The sequence below is a fragment of the Melospiza melodia genome, chromosome 2 (genome assembly GCF_035770615.1).
Source record: "Melospiza melodia melodia isolate bMelMel2 chromosome 2, bMelMel2.pri, whole genome shotgun sequence".
Lineage (NCBI taxonomy): Eukaryota > Metazoa > Chordata > Aves > Passeriformes > Passerellidae > Melospiza > Melospiza melodia.
In genome coordinates, this window is record NC_086195.1 from 104,104,735 (window position 1) to 104,126,729 (window position 21,995).

Consider the following 21,995-nt stretch of genomic DNA (forward strand, 5'->3'; position numbering starts at 1 on the left):
ATATAATTTATTTTCTGTGCATTTGATTGTAAAAAAATATTCTGCTCAGACTGAATTTGCACTGAAAAGCACAATTGTTTATTTTGAAATTACTATGATTATTGTTCTGACTGAATCAAACCTTGGTCACAGACTTCTTAACTATCAATAGATTTTGTGACAGATCAAAGTAGCTAATAGCACTCATTTTGTCACAGTAACATCACACATACAGAAAAACAAAAGAGGTGTGACAGAAGGCATCTGCCTCGAGATGACTGTGCTCTGATTCACAATGATTCACAATGTCCCATGCAATACTCTGAGGCTCACACCACTCCAGCTAACACCTCCATTCTACTATTAGATGGCACACACAAAAATGGTCATGATAGGAAATGCACATTACTCCAGGGCAATAGCACCTAGGAGCAAGATTTATGGATGGACTGGGAAAGGAGTCACTTTTGCTGAAGAACAGGAATCACACTGGGGGACTCCTCACTGAAAATACACCAACAGAAACATAGTAAGATTAAATAGAAATACATACAAATGCAAATAAAATAAAAACCACATTAAAAATGGTTTTATCCCTTTTCCATTGTTATTTTGTGTGCTGCTGCTTCTTCTCAGGATCACAGGAACAGTAAGGTTAAGATTATTCGTGCATAAAACTGCTGCTACCAGATAAAAATGACTCCCTCCTCTATAAGCAAAAAATCATCCTGAGATTCTACTACAGAAACATTAACATTTTTTTCTGATCAAAAGATACACAAAGTGACCAGTTACTACAGCTAGAGGCAAACTGCAATACTCTAGCAAGAGATTTCATTCTACCTGTAAAAATGCACACACAAAGCAATTACAGACATAGTTCCCTATTTAAGTAAACATCTCTTAATTCCAGAAGATTTTAGGAAAATGCTGTATTTTGAAGTATTCTCTGCAAAGTTCCTCAACCTGCATTAATGTAAAAAAATCAGCTAAACTAAGTATAGCTTTGAGAGCATACCTCTGGGTGGTAGATCCATATCACCTGATGTGAGTCCTATCAAATTTGGTCTTTGGGCATGTACTCTATGTCTATACATAGGTCTTGAAGTATTTGTTATACTTGGAGCTTCTGGATTATAGCCATCTGTGTCATACGTTTCTGGTAACAAAGAAATTGTCTAATTAAAATAAATTGCAGTTAAAACCCTTAAGCTTTCAGATATAATATTTAATTTAATTACAATATGAAGTTACAATAAAAGAGTTGTATAACCACTATCATAAACAACCATCATGCAAAGTCTTCTGCTTTAACACAATGAAAATATTACTCTCCAGTCAAAATTCACACTTTATATGCAAATTTTACTTTACGGCTTGAATTAAGTCTGAAAAGAAGAATGTTAATTTACTGTCACAATCTATACGATACAAACTTATTCTCCCAAACTATGACATTATAATCTCTATAAAGTACAGTATAATATGAATCAATGTTATTCTATTTAGCAAACCTTGTGGGCAAAGCCTCAGTACTACACCTGCTGTAAAAAGAGAGGGTGGAGCAGGAGGCGGCTGGTGATGAATACCCGTGGTAACAACGGTAGGAACTGAGCTGGTGGCTGAGTTTGGGGGGGCATCCATGCCAGCAGGCTGCAGTGGTGGAAGGGGAGGGGGTGGTCCTGTCAGAAACAAAGGAAAACGCTGCATTCATGTATTATCCACTACACTTTCATTACACTCCCCTTGTAAGGAAACTGATCTGAAATGCTTTTAAGGTTATTTAAGAAAAAAGAGGCTGAGAGGGCACATCTGTAGACTTGATGCTGTACCACAAATTCACATGAAACCACCCCCAACAGCAAATGACTCACAACTTGGATTAGACAGAAAAGCATTTGAATCATTTAACATTTCTCCAAACACCTTCTTTCTACAAGTAAAATTTAATTGCTAGAGCAGTATTCATCTTCACCAAATGAAGGATTTTAAAATGCTCAATAAAAGCTGATCAAAGAAACAAATTCTATTTTTGAAGTAAAAAAGGTTTTTTTAATATTACAAAAATATGCCATGATGACAACAACTAACTTGATTGAAATTATTTTTCCAAATACTCAAGAAGAAACCTTCAACTCTAAAGGAATTCTTATTAAAATTTAGGGAGCTTTTTTGTTTGGTTGGTTTGACTTTTTTTAAAACAGGTAATGCGAATCCTTCAAAGCTGAGCAGTCAAGCCTGATGTTCAGTTTAATCATTGAAAAGAGCAGGTTTTGGGAAAAGTTATAAAGTGATATATCTGAACTTGTGAACCAGATCTGAAAATAGCATGTAAGGCAGAACTGCCCAAACCAGAGGAAGTTACATTCTATATTAACTGAAATAAATACATTCATTCATATCTTTCTTAAGTATACTATCAACAGGAAATTAAAACAGTTTAAGAAACTTCTAAGCAAGATCAAGTATCAATTACTCCTGAATAATTTTATGAAGTGGGGCACACCCAAGTTAGGAAAAAAAAGAGAGAAAGGAATAATCACATAAAACTAACATAACAGCTTTTAAACCACACAAGGCAACTGAGCACTAAACTTTAACTACTTTGTAAATGACAGCCAGGCTTATAAATTTTCATGTAATTCTTAGTGCTTCACCTGAAGTACTTCCCAGTAAAACAGTAAACAAAGCTGAGACTTTTTCTTAGTTACTTTACAAGTTTAGTTTTAAAATTTATCTTAAATGGTATTTTCAGGTATAAATTTGATGTGGTCATGAATTATCCTTACTTCTATTACTGTGAATGAAACAGTAAGGATCAGTTGTTTCCAGGATTTTCATTTCTTTGACAGTAGTCAATTTTGGACAACTTCTCCTATAATACTCAAGGAACTGAATTTTGCCATGTCAGGCTTTTGCTTAAATACAATGAAAATATTATTCCATATTAAAGGGTAGTCACATTTAGCATGCAGCATTTTACAATCACCAACTCTGCAACAATTATCATCAGACAGAATAATTTTGAGGTAAGCTATCCCATAGTAGAGCACAGTTCAACTTTACATAATACAGCTGGGATTCTTCAAAACAGCTTTTTGTATTGCATACAATTCAAGTAAGATCCAGGCTTTCTTAAAAAAAAACCCTGGGTTTAATCTTTTGTAATTACCTGTTACAGGTGGAAGGCTAGGTGGTAAGGGGCCTGGTGGTGGTACTGGAGGTCTAAGGTTAACAGGAGGAGGACTGAGAATTGGTGGAGGGGGAGGAAGTCCAGGAGGAGGTGGTCCTTCGACAACAGGGGGTTGTGCTGGAAAAGGCAGAATGCCAGGAAGATTCACATCTTCTACCACTACTGGATCGCTTCCATGATCAAAAGGGCACATGTCTCCTCTCATGCAGAAACCCTTCTCTGAAACATCAAAAAGAACTGATGGTAGTATTCAGCTGTAGCTCAATTCAGGGTAGATACAAGATATTCAATGTGTAATGCGGCAGTTTGTAAATTAAGAGCTCCACATACCAGCAGAAGCTTAGATTAGAAAATGAAGTTGTTTAACTTTATTCTAAACACTCAGCACACACAGACATTGCAGAAACTTGCTAGGACAAAAGTGTTTAATTTGTTGTTAAAGAACTAATTCTGCACTGTATTGTAAAAAATGGTGAAAGCAAAGAATGAACTCTAGATGTCATCACATTAACAAAATCAATTTGTTTCTAAGCAAAAAGTGCAGATGCTAGGATTGAGAAACCCCAATTAAAAGTTAGAAGTTAATATTATGAAATTCCAACATGAGCAAATTCACTCACTTTTTTCCTCTTTTGCAATTATTTCAGGACACATTATAAACATTTGCCATAGTTTAATGTGGTTACATAAGAGCAAAATTTGTTATTTACAAATAACATATGCATTTGTAAATAATAAATATATATAAATAAAAATGAATACACATTCACTTTTTTTTTACATACAAGTCAAAAATAGAAGGAGGTCAGAGGAGGGCCACAAAAACTACCAAAAGCCTGAAGCACCTCTCTTATGAGGAAGGGCTGAGAGTTGGAGCTGTTCAGACTGGAGAAAAGAAGGCTCAGAGCAGTGAATTTAAGTACTCACTGCAGCCTTTATACTTCAAATTTTCTGGTGGGACATGAAGTGATAGGACCAGGGGTCACAGTTTTAAACTAAAAAATGGTAGATTCAAAGCAAATACAAGAAAAAGAAATTATTATAATGAAAGGGTGGTTAAACAGTGGAAGAGGTTGCCCAGAAAAGCGGCGGATGCCCCATCCCTGGAAACACTCAAGGTGATACTGGAGTAGGCTCTGAGCAACAAGATCTCGTTGAAGATGACCTTGCCTACTGTAGGGATGCCAGACTAGATGACTTTGATAGGGACTTTCTAGCCCAGATTCTTCTATTATCTGTTTAGCAACAGTGTCCACAGAAACAACACCAAAATACCAGTCAGTGCAATACAGGGAAAAGGCTGAAGCACCTTCTGGTAAATAGGAAGAAAGAGGAGTGCTCACTTCCTCAAAACATGATGTGGGAAAGCAGTATGTATTATCTCATCTTCAAGAACAGTTATAGAGCACATTAAATGGAAATGTTGAACAAAACCAGAATTTCAGCAGAGGGTAAAGTTGAAAATTTGAAAGTGCAGATAGGAAGAACAGTATGATGGAAACATGTAGCCACTGAAGAGAGAAAACTTGAAAACAAAATGACACATTCACAATTCCACTTGCACCATATTGCTATGATGTACACTGGCAAAGCTATTCTTTGTCAGTTTAACTCTGCCAACACTTGAAAGCTCAGTTTCCCAGTTTTTTTTACTTAAAAAAAATTCTAATCAGAGTTCTGAATGTAAACTGGTCTAGAACTTAAACTCCTCATTGTGGTATGCAATAAAAGAACAACAAAATCAGAAGGAACTTTACAGGAAGATTTCAACTCTCCCGAGTTCACAGGTTGACGGGTTGAGTTTAGTTAAGGCATTGCCAGCTGCAGCAGCCTCTTGTGTGTATTTTGGCACAAGACATTTAAAATGAAAGCTTAAGACAGAGATAAGTGAAAACCTAGCCAGTTTTAAGAAACACCTCCACAGAATGAAATGAGCCTGGGAAGTTTCAGCTCTAGACCTTTCTAGTTAAAAATTGTCTGTTAGTTAGGATAGAATGAAATAGGATGAGACCAGTAAGGTGCCAACCATTGTCAAAACCAGCACACACAGTATTTGGTTGGAACATGACCTAAGACAGAAAACCTGGGTAAAAATGGATTTTTTTAATATACTCTTTTTAATTTATACAAAATAGTCTTAGCAAGTAAAAAAATAGACAAACACTAAAAGAGCAAGCTGTCTGAAGTCAGAGTCAGTAACAAGTGGCAACATGGTAAAATTTGCAATCAAGAAGTGTGCAATAGAAAAACCGAACTATACTAGAGAAGATCAGACAAAGAAGGTGAATTACCTCAATCTTTTCAGAAAGGGGACAATCATGGCTGCAGGAGGCAATTAAAAAATTAAAATGTACTTACCATCATAATCTCTACAGCGTTTCTTTGGCAGTGGAGGTCTTCCATAGGAGTTGTGGTCCAGCTGCTCTTCATGGAACTCCGACCAACTTTCAGTAGTGTTATTTCCATGATGAGCAGGAGCAATAACAGTAATAGTACTGCTCAGTGTAGGGACAGGGTAGTGGCCAGATGAAATATTTGTCACAGAAGAAACTGGAGTATAATTGTTCTCTAATGGATCTGTTCTATCCATGTCATATTTTGGCTTTCCTAAATCCCTTTCTGTAACAAAAAAATAAAAATAAAAATTATACTCGATAATTCCTTATCCACCTTTTCACCAGAAGCAGCCACTACTCTCTAAGTATCTTTACTCCACATCAACTTAATACATATACACAATAATTGAAATGTTTTACAGGTTGCCCAAAGTGCCTGTTGAGTCTCCACCCTTGGAGTTATTTATAATTCAGCGGGTCCTAAGCAATCTGCTCCAGTTTATTTGTTTGGATAAAGGGTGTTAGACTACATCACCTTCAGAGTTCTCCACTAACCTCAGCTATTCCCCGATTCTACATTCCAAAGGTTTAATCAGAAAAATAATAATCTCTGAAGTACATAGTCAGTCCCTGGGCAATTTTAATAACAGATATATCCACAGTAGAGCAGATATCCTATTTAACTTCAGGCAGAGTACATGCTCTTTAGTGATGCATGCAAGAACTTCAGATGTAAAGTTTTTTTGAATAAAGGGAAGGAATGGCAAGAAAAGGGTAACCACAGCTTGAAAATACTATAAAAGTTACAAATCTTTAATGTTTCAAGACAATGTTATTGCTGTGTCTTCATTTTGCTGATCTTCATTTTCTGTTGCACTCAAATGCATGTATTTATTGCATGCAAAGCTTTGTCTTAAAAGGTGAAATAATAATGCTTGACAGGTGTGGAACACTCCTGGGCAGATACAGCAAGTAAAATAACCTTTCATTCCGAATACATAAAAACTATTCTCTTCATTTTCTATTATTACCACCAAATAAAAAGTAAGTACCCCATTGAAGACAGACTAATTATGTCATGACATGAGTTAATAGACTTAAGTAACTCCACATTAAAGGAACATTATGAAATATCTTAAAGATGGCTCATCAGTGTGGGTAAAACAAGCTTTTCATGTTCTAAGAAACAAAGCTTTCACTATAAAATATTGTCCATAAGGTGCTGTCATTTCAGTTTGTGTAAATAATCTTTAAATTAAGATTTAATCATGTTGTCATCTTTTAGTTAAACTGCTGCATGTCATTTAATTTGCTTGTTAATAAGTTGTCTGGAAAATATCTGCTCTCATATTTTCCAGAAATCTGCATTTCTAGTTTTAAGGCTGAGTTACCAAGGTCTGTTTTACCAAAAAAAAACCACCAAGGAGAGTGCTACCACACTGTTTTTTACCCGTACATTGTCAAAGAGAGGACAACGATATAAAATTACTCTAACTTTTCAATTACTTTGGTCTTTTCCAATTTACCATTCCAAACTATTGAGGGAAAAAACACTCCTTTCAGCTGAAAAAGTAGTCCCCTTTTCAAAGAAGTTTAATTCTACAAACTACTGTACTGAAGACTTGAGTCCTATGGATATGTGCACATATGCAAGTATTTATTGTAACGATTTCAGCCCCTCACCTATGACACTACAGAGGGGACAAGACCAAAAGAACTGAGCTGTACGGTTCTGTTTGACAAGTCATTTACTGCCAAACCAGCAATTTCTCTGCCAGTTCCACCTTTATAAATCAATAACAATTTCTCTATCGCCCTAAACCAGATTCTGAGTTTCCTAAAACTTAATGAAATGGAAATAACTTGTATTTTTCTGCCTCTCGTGCAACAATGCCTAAAAGTGGCCAGCACAGCCACCTCAATACAAAGATATCAAATAAGAACAGAGGGTAAGGGAGGCAAACAAGCACTGAGAACACAATCACAAAAGCCTCATTTCCACAGAAAACAAAGCTAAATCTGAATAAAGGAACAAGAACAACAGAGAAAATTCTAGTAGATTTTGAACACAGTTTTCAAGTTTAGTTTCTAAATTTTGTAGAAAACATTCACCGTATTTTAGAGACCAACTGTTGGTACCTCTGCTTCGCGTTCTGCTCCGGCTTCTGCTCCGGTCTCGATCGCGGTCGCGCAACCTCTCTTTGCTCCAACTCCTACTTCGACTCCTGCTGTAGCTGCGACTCCTCCCTCTCCGCCTGTTGTATCGATCCCTGTAGGAATCTCTTCTGGGAGGATTTCGGTCATAATCCCTCTTCCGAGAACGTTCCTCTTTTTTCCTTTCATCACGGCTTCTAAACATGAAATATTAGAGGGTAATTACAAGACTTACGAAGCCATAATTTCAAATCTTAACTACTTAAAAACTTCAAGAAATGTCAATGGAAAACTAGAGAAGAGCTACAAATTGTATGAAACTTATGGCTACTCCTTTCTTCTCAGAAGGATTTTAAAATTAATTTTGCTTATTTGTTTTATTTTTACCATACCTAAGATTTTAAAACATATAAAAATTTCTGTTTCTGCCCAGTACTGCATATTCCCCAAGTTGGAAGCACCAAGACTTCTAAATCAAAATTCAAACTCAATATCAAGCAGAACAAATACTGCAATATAAACCAGAAATCTAACACCAGAATTACTCCTAAAACTCCAAGGATAATAGCTGTGCACAACTCGAGACACAGGTTACACTGACACACACTCGCCACTTAACTACATAAGCGTAAAAGCAATAGAAGCCTTCTTTTCAGGCTTATTAGATGACAATATAGAAACAAAGTATTTAATTCAGTAAAAATCTGATTACCGATATAATGCAAGGGGTTAAACAAAATTTTTTACCTCGTGTCTCTGTAGCGAGAACTTGACTGAGGAGGGCTGTGATTTAATCTTCTAGAGAACTTTTTCTCTCGCTCTTCCTCTTTAACAATCTGCATTCAAAGCATATATATTAGGTCAAAATATGAGTACACTAAAATGCAGACTTCTGCATAATCAAATAAAAACCAAAACCTCTGAACACAGAGCAATCAGCAGTAACACTGAAATTAAATATTTTACTATCTAACATAATAAGAGAATCTTCGTAACATGCTTATTTCTATTTCTAGGAATATCCAAATCCCTGTTTGAGATAATATAAAATAATCTTTATAGTGCTGCACTGAAAATACAGCTGCTTTTACTATAGGTAGGCAAAAAACCATATTAAGGCTTTGGGAAGATTTGAGAAAGCATGGATATTCAACAACCAACACCAAAGTCTTTCTTTCATCAGCAGCTTATCTAGTTCAGTTCACACTTAAAACACTTTCACAGAGGCAAACTTGGGCTGCTATTGAAAAGCAAAAACTTACTCTTCTGGCTCAATGAACAACATGAACACATGTGACAAAAGGATATTATCTGCATCAAGCAGCTGAAGGAATGAGAATTGCAATTTAGAATGGCAGCCTGAATTTATGGAGAATGAAGTGCAGCACAACTACAACAGCAATTTTGACCAGAGAACTAATGCAGGTTATACTGCAGCTCCTACACCACTAAATAATCTCATTTACCTTTGCCTCAGCAAAACCACGTTGGTTTACATTTGAAACACCCACTTGTGTTAGAAAAATTGTGCAGCAGTGCTCAATGAACCAAGAACAAATCTTCTGACTTATTTTAATGCTGTCATGTAATTATTAATAATATGATTAATAAACATAAATTATTACTGATATGAACTATAATAAATTGCTAATAACTATTACTAATAAACACTATGAAGTTGAACACATAAGCAAATTACATGAATGAGGAAAAATATGTACATGTAAATAAATTAAAATCAATGCCCACCTCCTCCTTTTTTGTCTCCTTTTCTTGGTGCTGAAAAAATTCTACTTTCAGGCTTCCTGATGACGGCTGTTCTGGTGGAGGTAGGTAGCTTTTTGTATTCACAGCATCAAACAGTTTTTCCACAAATATCTGAGTTTCTAAAAGTAAGGAGTGTACAAATATCCATTATCCAAAACCATGGTTAACATTTGCTTTAAAAATTAATAAATAAATAAACCCAAAAAACCCAGACAAGCAACCAAAACCTACATTCAGCAAAAAAAGACCAAAGAGTATTTTCTTTAAATATTGTGTCCCTAATTTATATTTTAAAAGGACATTTACAGAATCAAAAACCATGTCAATAATGAAAAATGTTTCACAAAAGTTTCCAATTCTTCAATTATTTAATGTCTCTTAATAAAGCATCTGGAAAAATATTTCTGGCATATATATATAGAGAGAGGTTCAGTACTTGCCCAGGAAGTTGTGGATGCCCCAGCCCTGGAAGTATTCAAGACCAGGTGAGACCATGCCCTGATAAACCTGGTCTAGTGTGAGATGTCCCTGCCCAGGACAGGGGGCTGGAACTACAGGATCTTTACGGTCCCCTTCAATCCAAACCATTCTATGATTCTGGGCCTCTGTGAGTACTAACAAAACATATACCTAACATATGCATGCTAACCTATACACCTGGGCTTTTTAAAATTACTTTATGAAAATTGAATTACATTCCACCAAGTAACAAAGCTAATAAAGAGATCAAAGCCCAACTCTGTGGTAAGCAATCGCTTGAATAAATTGAACAAGACAGAATTTTCACTCAATCTTAATTGTCATGACAAAGCCCGTACCTTTCTGAAGAAATACATCCAGCTGATCAACACACAATGCCTTCAGTTCCTTTTCACTTTTGTCCTTCTTTACCAAAGCCAGAACATATTTAGCTAGGGCAGATGGATCTGCATCACATCTGCAAATAGATTAGTTAGAAAAAAAAAGAGCAAATTAATTACAGAAATTAATGTCTGAAACTGGCATGACCAATACATACATAGAGCAAAATAATTTCCTACCAAAGCAATTGAAAAATACTCGGGTGTATTTTTCAAAACAGAGTCCAGATAGATAACAGTTCTAAGTATCACTTTTCCTTTCAAGAGAACAATTGCCTAGAATATTTCCTAACAATACTGCACAGAGAACATCAGAGCTAAGTAGAACAAACTGTTTCATAAGAAACAGCTTCAACTGCCTAACTGTTTTGTATTAAAAACAAAGACAATGAATACTTCCCTAACTCCCCAAAGATGGAGTCAATAATTCTGAATGCAACACTGAGTAACTGTTATCTGGGAAAAGTCAGTCTATCCAATTACAAATTAATAGTGATACAGCAGAAGTGATCTATGCTACCAAAAAAAAAAAAAGTCACACCCCTGAGTACTCTATTAAATACACTTTTGAACGTTCTTATTACTACTTATATATGAACACCACGAAAACTGAAACTGATTTTTTCAGTTTCAAAAGCCTAAATTCATATATTGTAACAGACACTTCTATAAGAGGTACACTGAAAATGGAGAGAAATTTAGGGGATCGTTATCCATTTGGTATCTGAATTCAGAATTCAACGTACAATTAAATACAGAGCACCTCGATGTAGAAGTTGATGGTCTTACGCATATCTACAAAGAACTTGAATGAAGAAAGCCATGTATCCACATTCAGTAGAACACTATTTAATATAAATGGCAGATTTTTTACAATGTTTCACAAACAGCAATCTACAATGAACTTTGTGGTGGTGGTGGTGTAAAGCCTGCCAAAGCAAGTGAGACTACTGCACAAAACCATTCATGTTTCAAAAAGAGTAACTAATGAAATAGTGAGACATTGGTCTTAAACAACTTAATCTCCTTATTTAGCATATACCAAAGAAGACTTCAGGCCCCACAAAACAATGCAAGATTGAATGGATGCATACCGGTCATGTGATACAGACAACTTATTTGGGTGGTCATCAAAGTTTGTACTAATGTTTTAAAGAATAATAATAAGAAAAAAACTTGCACTGATGCATCCTGACTGTACATGCTTTCTAGCAAAAATAACCAATAAGAAAAATTAGGAGGGAGGGAGTTGCAGGGAGTTGCACTGAATTCAGGGAGTTGCACTGAATATGAACATTACACAAATCCTGCTCTAGCATAGAGGTCCAACAGTCATCTAAAGGAAAAAGAAGTTTGAAATCCCTTCCACAATGAGTAAAATATAAATATTGGAGCTTAATTATTAATCTAAATGTTGAACATTGAAATGACATTATTTTGGACACTGGGCAAAAGAACCCAAATCCCTAAGCAAACATATCACACAACCTAATTTCTCTCGCCAGAGAAACTTATCTCCTGCACAGCAAGCAACATCCCCCATGCAAACAGATCTGCTAAGCAAAGGAAGCCAATCTGTCAGCATTACTTATGGACAGCCTGGGCCCAGCACAGAGAGCCCTGAAGTTAAAGGTCAGAGCTCCAAATGTAACCCAGCATCCTTTAGAAAGGAGGCAATACTAGAATTTCATGCTGAAAAAGCAACTTGGGCTGCTAGTGGATGTACCTCTGTATTCCATGTCAGTCTGCATTATTTATAGATACAGGAAATGGGAGTTCATAATCATTGCAAAAGAACCCATGGACACTAAATGAACAAAATATATACTGCTAATCAAAAAACAGACTGCACACTGACTAGAAATTCTTCAGAAATTTTTCAAATCTAGTTTGCCCCATTCAGATCTGACAATTCTTTATCCAGAAGAAAATACAGTCTGAGCACCAAGTCAATGCACAACCTACACAACCTCCTCCTAGTAGGACTCTAACACTGCAAGCACCTGAGCACATCAGCCAAGCAAATTATCTGAGAGCCCAGTGTCAAACAGTATTCATCACAGTCTGTAATGATGGTTACAGCAGCAGGCACTAAGATCAGCATTTCATAACATCAATCCTTGAATTTGAAAAGTCATTAACTTTTATTACTGTTTCTTCACACAACTTCAATGGCGCTTCAGATTTTCAATACTTTCCCAGTTTCAAGCTGAATTGTGCCATGGAAAATTAATGTGCTGTTTTCATCATGATAGGTAGGGAGGGGAGCAGACAATTTTCACATGATTATCCTCAGTTTTTCTTTTTTAATTTCAATTTCCATAAATTTGGTTCTCATTCAATAATATGAACAGTCAGCTGTCGTTCAAAATCCTCTACAACTTACTTAAATGACACACGCACTCAAAATTTAGTGGGGGCAAAAACCCAAGTCAGTCTAGAAGGTAAAAATCTACAGCTCTGAACCACTACAATGCATTTTAATTCTCCAGTTCCTACAGCACTGACTATACAACAACCTCATATTCAGTTTAAAGCAATTCCCCTTTCATGAGCAGGATAAAAACCAGAAAATCTTCTCCGGAAAGCCACCTAGACCATAACAAAATACACAAACCATAAATTATCCCCAAAAAAACAAACCCAAAAGCCCACAAAACCACACAAAACCAACAAACAAAACCCCAAAACCCAAACAAACAGATGATGTTTAAAAATAATGAACAGTTAACGCTTTCATCCTCCCTGCAATGATGACTTTGGAAATCTTAGCAATCCTGCCCACCCCAGGACTTTAAGTCATCCACCCAACTCCAAGATATGCTTACGAAAATATTCTCAATGAAAACGTACTTTTAATTTGCAAAACACAGGATCACTTTCTGCTATGCACTCATGCACATGTTTCAACATTTGTCACCCTGTACAGCCACATATCAACAAAACAAAATTATTGCACTGAATTCTACTATTATTATCATTCAGTGTGTACAGAGGAATTTCTACTACAATGAGAATTTACATGCTTTCAATTTTGGCTACTTAACAAATACCATTTTTAAAAAATACTAACAGGCAAATTATTTCAAATTGACACTAATTAAGCAATAATGAATACAGTGAGTTTTGTGGCAGAGTGAGATAAAGATGCTTTTACAAACCAGCACTAGTATTTTCTGTGCTTTCTTTTGATTTCTTAAAATGAAACTGCAAATGATCTCTACACAGATAGAGGCTGACTTGAAACACAAGTCTCTTCTATATCTATTCTTCAAAGCTTAAAAAAACTCCACAATTAATCTGTTTTCCCCACACTAATGTGAAGACTGTTTCTCTCTATAGTATCTTAAATAAATCTGTCAAGTCTATAGTATGGTCTTTTATGGCTTTTCAAACTTTTGCAATGCTTTTTTTTAAGATGATGTTAAAATTAAATTGCTAGCAACCTCAAGTGGTGGAAGAGAGGACTAACTGGTCTCACAAAGCAAAAAAAAAAAAAATTAAGTTTACAAAACTGTGAATAAAGGAAGTCTGCCTGAAAATTTTTTTATAGCTATCAAGATTTCTAGACATAACCTTTAATAATTTTGTTTGGGGAGAACTTTTTTAAAAAGTAATTCCTATCCATTTTTTCACTCAAACTTAATTCTGAAATGTTCTGTATAAATTCTCCATCCACTGGTTTAGTCAAAATCCGCTGGTTTGGATTATGGGGCCTTGAGTTTTTCTGACAAACAAGATCTTATGTTCTCTAGTTTAACAGTATTTTCTTAGAGAATAGCAGTCTTTGTGTGTGAATAATACGCAATATGCCTGCTCTGTCTCTGTTGTGCATACATGGATTTTTCACTGATTTTTCAGCTAGCTTTGTCAGTTTTTCTAAACCTCTTTGTCTTGCATTTTATGCTCTTATAATCGACTTTGTTTCGTTAACAAGTAATGTGAGAATAAAGAAAACAGTAAAGGCATCCATGCTGATGGCAGCAAATACACAGTGTAGCACAAGGATTTGTCATACAATATATGTATCATGCTATATTCTTGCAGACTGAAAGATAACAGAGAAAGATCCTTAACTGGTATCTCAGAAAAATGAGAACACCACCAACACATTTCAAATACTAAGTTGCTCTAAAAATGAACAAAAAGTTTGTAATTTGATTCTACTGCTCATTGAATAATATACATTTTCAGTCATTAAATGCAGGTTTGAATTTAATATACTTGAATATAGTGTGGTACATCAGTCCTCACCATAAACACAATTTGTACATTACAAGTGTGACAGAACTTTATACATAACTTCATTCTTATGATAACTCATGGCTACTAGAAAAATGGTCACATTCATTGAAGCGTGCAGAAAAACATTTCTCAACTCTGATTTCCCTATCTTCATCCCCTCAACATACTGCAGCCATGCGCTGCAAGCACTAAAACACATCTGTAATCACAAATTTCTCCTCCTGTTTTCACTTGTTTTCTTTAACAAACAAACAAGCACCAGCTGGCACAAGTAATCCGAATTCATTTCCACTGCAGCAAGTACATCCCAGTGTGTGCTACCACTAAACACCACAGCATGTTTTGTTACACCTAGTGAGTATATCCATGCATGTATATTTCTGAGTATATATCATATACTCAGAAATATACATCTATCATTGTTCCTAGCTATGTTAAATGTTCTTACCTCTAGTAATACTTTTTTGCAGTCTGTGCTCTCTAAGTCAGAAAATACACAGTGCCTACTCCTCTCTCTTAAACAAGGGAGACTGCTCATGTAATCCTGCTTTAATAAACACAGTACTGAATATGCAGGTATAGATGGAAGAATTCTCTTGTGAGATCTCTACATGTTCTTCAGAGAATTATACGGATACCTCCAATTGCTATGCAACAGATAGAAGCTTCAAAAAGGAAAGCAATTCCCAATCAAATATTCTGCTCAATCACAGAAGGAACAGTTCAGTAAAGCTCACAGGAAAGTTCAAAAACTTATGTTTCTGACCTCATGTTGTTTTGTGCTCATTATTTGAAATTACTATTTCAAATAAAGATAAACCAGAAAAGATTAAACTGTCAGGGTAAATTTAAGTCCTATTTTTTTTGTTGCAAATAATATTTGAAAAAGGAAAAGTAATTTGGCTGAGTGACCTCTCAGTACAGTATTTACTTCTTATTTGAATACTCTGCAATTCATTAAACACTTTTTAATTTGTTTCCAATACTCACATTTTTTTAAATATAAAATATGTTCTGAGAACCCACTTGACTTTTGAATCACCAGGCAACTACAGACTTTAGCATTAGATGAGAAATGGAGCATATGAGGAATAGATATAAAAGGTGTTAGCAAGAACAAGTTAGTCGTGCAGCTGTACGTTCAAAAGCCCTTATTAACACATACCTTACACTGTATGCACACACTACTGTTTTAAGATGTACAGGAACTACAAAAGGGGATTTTTTTCTTCAGTTTTAAAATTAAATGTACAAACCAAAAAGATGCTGCAGATACTGAAACTAGTTCCCTGACGAGTTTAAACTACCACAACACAGTGAAACCTCAGAAACACGTCTGTAGTCCTCCAGGCAACAAATGGTGCTGCTGTAGAGGAAATGACATGTAGGTGCATGCTATTTGCCATGCTCTGATCCTGTGTTAATAACCTAAATTTCAGAGTGGAGTTTTGTTACCTGAAGACCAACTGCTAAAATACTGCTCAGTTCTTGACATTAACCAAGGTGGACATGGCTGTGTTTGAAGGCAGAGAGAAATGCTTTCTACTTGCAGGGCTGAGTGGGTGCAGAAAGGTGTACGTGGCCTACTGGGCAGCACAGCCAGCTTAATTCAGGCAGTTGCACTACTCTGTGGGTACTAAAAAAAAAATCTATAAAGAGCTATGGTGTAAAGTAATACGGTGCAAACTTGCTTCAGTAAGTAAAATGAATGACAAACTCATTCAGCAAGATCCAGCTTTTATCCTGAGACACTATTGTGGCTGAGGAGGACTACTCTTATGATCCTCCCTTTAACTACCTCTCTAACAGTACTTAAAGCAATAGAAACACATCGAGGAATGCTGCAGCCTCCAGAGCTGCTATTCAAGCTAATGATGCCATTAAATCAGTTCGAAATGATTCTGATACCCAGATCTGACATGTTCGTACAGCTGCAAGCAGTAATTGGCAGCCTAGAATACCACCCCTAGATTCAAGACAGCTCTCATGAGGCAGAACAGCTGTCAGCTTGCTGGTTCTCCAACACCCATTCAGTGCAGAAAGCAAAACTCATCAGTGTCTCTGTGACTCGCAATGCAGTCAAAGGGGTTTCACTTCACTGCAAGAACAAAAAAGGTTTGCTGTAACAGGAGTAATTTTCTCCTTTTTATTTTCTGCTTTCAACTATACCTAATAGTACCAATCTTTTAATACTAATATAATATTTTTACTCAGAAGCTTAGCAGAATCAGCACTCTAAGCTAGGTACCTCGATTTCTCAAACACAGTAGCTCTCTGTGAGTCAGGTGAAAAAACTATCAGGTTTCATAGCAGATGTAGAAAAATAACTAGTGTTAAAAACTACATACCACTGATGTGCACTTGTGCTTTATTTGTCTTACTTACAAATAGCTTCACATGAGGTGTTAACAAAATGAGTGAAATGAAGAGAAATGCTTATTGCCTCTGAACTTCTTAGGAAGTTTCATGGAAAATCAGAGAAATCTCATGGTGGCCCAATAAGTGTTAAAGGTAGGATGATGTGCCACATGAAATAAATGACAAGGTTTTTCATTTAACTTATTTCTATGCTTCCAATGTCCTGGCTTATTAGCATAGTCCTTACAACACTGTTAAAACTTTTTTATTTGCTACCTTTTCTCAGTAACCTGTGAAGCCAAAACAAAGGGCTGAAAAACTTGACAAACAAAGAATAGTGAGAGCATAACACAAGAGGACACAGATCACTGGCCAAAAAATATTCCAATGATAAATATACTCAAAATATTCTTTAAACAATTTTCATTTTATTCCATCTGATGGAAGTCATTACAACACCCCATTCACTTACAGAATTCACCAATGAAAAATATCTTTCCATTTAAATGAGGTATGCCTAAACAGTGCACAATGTTGTTGTAGGCATTTCATCTTTTTTTCAAGTTTGATTTAGCACAGGAACAAACCTTCACAAAAATGTAAATACAGTGAAGTGGAAAAAAATTAGATATGAGAGCCTTAATCAAATTGAAAGCAAAATTCAGCAGGCCACAAATATTTCAATTTAATTTATTTTACACAAAGTAATTAAAACCAAGGAAACTTTCCAGTGTAGAGAATTAGGGCAAGGGGGAAAATATTACAATGTCTTAAAAGCAAAATTGTGAGTGTAGCATTAGTACAAAAAGCTATTTTTTTCACAAGTAGAGATTCAAACAAATTCAAGAAAAAAAATTAAAGAAATCCCTACTTGGAACTTTGCCAAGCCAGATCCTAATATTCCAGCAAGGACTCCATACAGTTTATAGAGTATCTGGAACGGACTTGCAGGAAAGAAACTCATCACAATTGACAGGCTCAGTGAGTGCCTTGTTAGTACAGAAATCAGAAGTGACAGGCAGACGGTTATATTCCAAGTTTAACATTTTCCAACACTTGATAGAAACCATGCCACAAACAAGAAAGTGTGTAACACCAGAAACTTAGTTCATTGCTGTCTGCAAGCAACGAGGATGACTGGTAATAAATGCCTTCTTTACAGAGCTGACTGGAGCTGAATATACAAGATAATTCTAGTCAAACACACAGTAGCCACAGCACAAAAAGCCTCTTGCCAGTTTATTTGTACTGGTACTACCTTTACACGGCTGTATCTGCAATGATTCTGTGCGTATATTTAGCAATTCTGCACCAAGAGTTACTTGGTGCAGAATGACAAAAGCAGCCTTTTCTTGAAGAGGTGTAGAAAGCTCCTACAGACCTATTACCCCTAAACCGAGCTGGACTTGCAAAGGCTCCAGCATGGCAGCATGTGCAATTTCTGCCTCACTGCAACAAGACAAAACTCACATAAGGCCTTTTTGTATGGATGATCACCAAGGCTTTGCCAAAGGCATTAGAGTAGTCCAAAACAAGCAAACAAACCCAACAACCTACACTAACAAAATTCCAAATCTTAAATCCTCCACCATCTCTCCCCTTCAAACATTCTTGTCTACGAACACTGTTTCCCAGAGACTCCACATGAAAGCAGTCCAACAACCAAATCTTGTCCAGTCTATAGAATTACATAACACACTTGTTTCTTTATATTAACAAGTCAGCATTTTTAGAACTGTTTAAAGATGAAATGAGACAATTTTTGTGGCTATTGCGATATTTTAATTCTGAAACATTATGTTTTAGAAGTATGTGCATTATGGCCTTTGGAACAAGTTATACGTGCTGATTAAAAAAGGCTAGCTCCTTGCAAAAGGCAACTTGGAAAGTGCAGCATGTTCTAACTCTTCAGCTCTAGGTAACTAGCACACAAATATAGATCTAGACATGTTTGTATAAAATTTATTTATGGTTCTTCTTAAATGCACTTCTCCCCTTGAAAGGACCGAGACACCACCTCCATAATGACCTAATACAGCGGTGTCCTTCCTAGTGCAGTCAGGAGGTTCAGCCATGTATCCTGCAGCTGAAGGTTTCTGAAAGCCACTACACAACATTTGGCACTTTTGTTTCATTAACAGGAAAAGACTAACCAAAAATCATTTCTGGGCTACAGCAACACCTTCAGAGGATCAGCAGTTAGCACCTCACTGCACCAGTGGTGCAACAGTTACTACTTTAGAAGTAGCTGCACACTGAAATTTTCATGCAGCCAGAAGCCACGGCTGCAGTCACACACTTCAGAGAGCTGACACCAAAAGCACCTCCAGGAGTACCTGACTCCAGGAAAGGGCAATACATCTCCACCAATTCTAAAATCTATTCAACAATGCACTTACACAGGACACGGCAGAAAACTGAATGACAGTCACTGCTGGTTTGTTTCCTCCCAAAGCTAAAAATGCAGAGAACTCATCATCCTCCAGACAAGCATCTCCCTAGCTCTCCACAGTTTTCCAAAACGACAACCACATTTGATCTGCTCACACACCACATTTAACCTAAAAGATACATGCTGGTCCTCTAAGTGGGAAAAAGCAGAAAATTGCACAGATCATGAAAGGCGAAAATCTCAATTTTACCCTTGTAACTGGTGACTATTGCTAACAGAGCTCATGGTTTAATATTCAAACAAAGAAACATGGACCAACCTGCATCTGTTCTAAGCCTCTTAACCAGCACACTCTAAAATACTGGCATCAAACTGCTGATTGCCCTTAACAAAATATTCATACAAGAAAGTACCCAGAAACTAATAGTGAGCATTATGCAGCAGAGGACTAGGGAAGTCTATTACCCCAGAACACAACATATTGCATTATACCAACTCAAGATAAAAAGTAATTCACCTACCCCAAACTACAGCTTTACAAGATGATGCCCTTTCCCCCCCCAAAATAAAAATCTTAAACGTCAAACCTTTTATAAGAAAGACACTCAGTGTAATTTGTTGCAAGCCTAATTCAAAGACCACTGAAAGCAAACTCAGTTCATCTATTTCAGTGTGGTCTTGATTAGACCATATGGAATAAAAGAGAACCACTACCTCCTCCCCACCACCTCAAAAAAAAGCCACAAACAAAAGAACAACCCAAGTGAAGTTCTCCTAAAAATGTCCCAGCATCTTACAACTTTTTCAAGTTATTACAGCATAAGCCCTACAAAGTGTATCTGTACATAGAAATAACTAATGGCTCTGGAAGCAATAAAGAAAATTTTGCTCCCCCATCTGAGCTCGTCAAGAGAAAAAGCTATGGGGGGCAAACACCTCAGCACAAAAGCTAACACCAGACTGAATTCAGGAGTTCTACTTCATTTAACTCAAATCAAACTCCAGCAAATTTAATTCAGACATGTTAAAATAGTGGTCCAGAATGACCACTGGACCAAAAGTGGTCCAGAATGACAAAAAAAAAGTGCGTGCTTTAATCTGTAGACACCATACTTCCAGAAGGTACACCTTTAAAACTAAGTTCACGCTTCAGTTCCACTAAAATACCACTCAGAGAAGGAAGATGTATTTACAGAAGAGCCCCACTTACTCACACGAATGTTATCCTTAGAGGGCACGCACGTATTCACAAACAAGCAAATTATTCTCTGGGGCTCCTACTCCCAAGTCCTCTACTGATGCAAGTTTTATTTGGGGGAAGGGAAACCAGAGATCGTCAAATACTCCAAATAACCAAGAATGATGTGCGACGAGCCTGCAGGGACGAGCCCAGGACCCCGCTGGACGTCCCAGCGGCACCTGAGCCCTCTGGGAGCAGGTCCCGCACGGGGCGGTGGGCCGTGCTCATCCCCGCTCATGCCCGGGGCCGAGCGCGGGGCACGCCGAGCTGCACACGCACACGCGGCGGCTCCCGCTCTCCCCGGGCTACAAAGGGAAGAGGAACGCGGTCGCTAGGGGGGGAAGCTGCATCCTCTGGAGGGAGACGGTCCTACCTCCCGGCCGAGGACGGCGGCGGGAGAGCGGGAGAGCGCAGGAACGACGCGGTCCCTCACACACCGGGAGGCGGCCGGGAAGAAGGGTGCTGAGAGGGCATCTCCCGGGGTGCCCTCCCGGGACTCGCCGGCACCGCGTTTCCCGCCCCTGCGGATCCCCATCTTCTACACGGGGAAGCTTTATTTCGAGGGGGCGAGAGGGCAAAGAAGGGTCGCGGTTACTCACATGGGCTCCAAGGTTTTGCTGAGCCAGGATTTCAGCGCCTCGAAGTTTTCTATGATCATTTTAACCACCATTCAGAGCGGCCCGGGCCCCCCGCCTCCCCGCCAGCAGCAACAGCAGCAGCAGCAGCCCCGGCGGCGGGGTCCGCGCCGCCCGCCGGCCGGCCGGCACCCCGGCTCCCGCCGCGCCTCCCGCACTCCCGGTTGGGCAGAAGCCGCCCGGCAGGGGCCGGAGGCCCAGCGACACGGAGGGGGCGGAACCAGCCGAGCAGCGGCTGCTTTCTGCGGGCCCCGCTCTCGCCGCTCCTCTGCCGGGGAGCGAGTCCCGGGCGCAGCGCGGGTCCCCCCCGCCGGAGGGCGGCGCGGCCGAGTGTGGCGGCGGAGCGGGACGGGCGGTGCGCAGCGGGACGGGACGGGACGGGCGGCCCCCCCGCCGCCCTGAGCCGCAGCGCCCGACACAGCGAGCGCCCGAGCGAGCGGGTAAGATGGCGGCGCCCCGCTGTCGCGAGAGCCCAGAGTCTCGCGAGGCCGGGCGGCGCGCGGGGGCTGCCGGGAGGCGGGGCCGGGCGGGCAGGCCGCGCTGCGGGGGCGGGTGGGGGGTTCTGAGGGGCCGGGGACCCTTCAGAGCCCACGGCGTGAGGGTGCCGTGGCTGGGCGGAACAGTGCTCTAAGGACAAAAGAAATACCATGGTGTATTCCCGACTGGTGTTTGAAATGCGCATGTACTTGTTTTGTTTCTTGGAAACACTGATAGTCTTACCTAATATGATCACAGAACGGGTGAGACTGGAAGGGACCACATTGGGTCACCTGGTCCAGGCTCCCTGCCCTGGCAGGGTCATCCTAGAGCACATTGAACAGGCTTGCTTCCAGATC

General features: G+C 38.4%; 1 protein-coding gene across 3 annotated transcripts in view; it reads right to left on the minus strand.

Annotated features, from left to right (window-relative positions):
* Positions 1 to 21,263, minus strand: part of RBM26 (RNA binding motif protein 26) — a 48,401-nt gene extending 27,138 nt beyond the window's left edge. For 2 of the 3 annotated variants that reach the window (XM_063149510.1, XM_063149508.1), the window contains exons 1-9: positions 21,124 to 21,263; positions 10,248 to 10,366; positions 9,412 to 9,548; positions 8,410 to 8,498; positions 7,648 to 7,859; positions 5,531 to 5,791; positions 3,152 to 3,391; positions 1,494 to 1,661; positions 998 to 1,138 (exon numbers count right to left, since the gene is read on the minus strand). In XM_063149510.1, the coding sequence (XP_063005580.1) occupies positions 998 to 1,138; positions 1,494 to 1,661; positions 3,152 to 3,391; positions 5,531 to 5,791; positions 7,648 to 7,859; positions 8,410 to 8,498; positions 9,412 to 9,548; positions 10,248 to 10,366; positions 21,124 to 21,194 (1,438 nt within the window). In that variant the 5' untranslated portion in view covers positions 21,195 to 21,263. The remainder of the gene's footprint in view (positions 1 to 997; positions 1,139 to 1,493; positions 1,662 to 3,151; positions 3,392 to 5,530; positions 5,792 to 7,647; positions 7,860 to 8,409; positions 8,499 to 9,411; positions 9,549 to 10,247; positions 10,367 to 21,123) is intronic. The other variant, XM_063149509.1, reaches the window with a different exon arrangement.
* Positions 21,264 to 21,995: the final 732 nt, after the last annotated feature.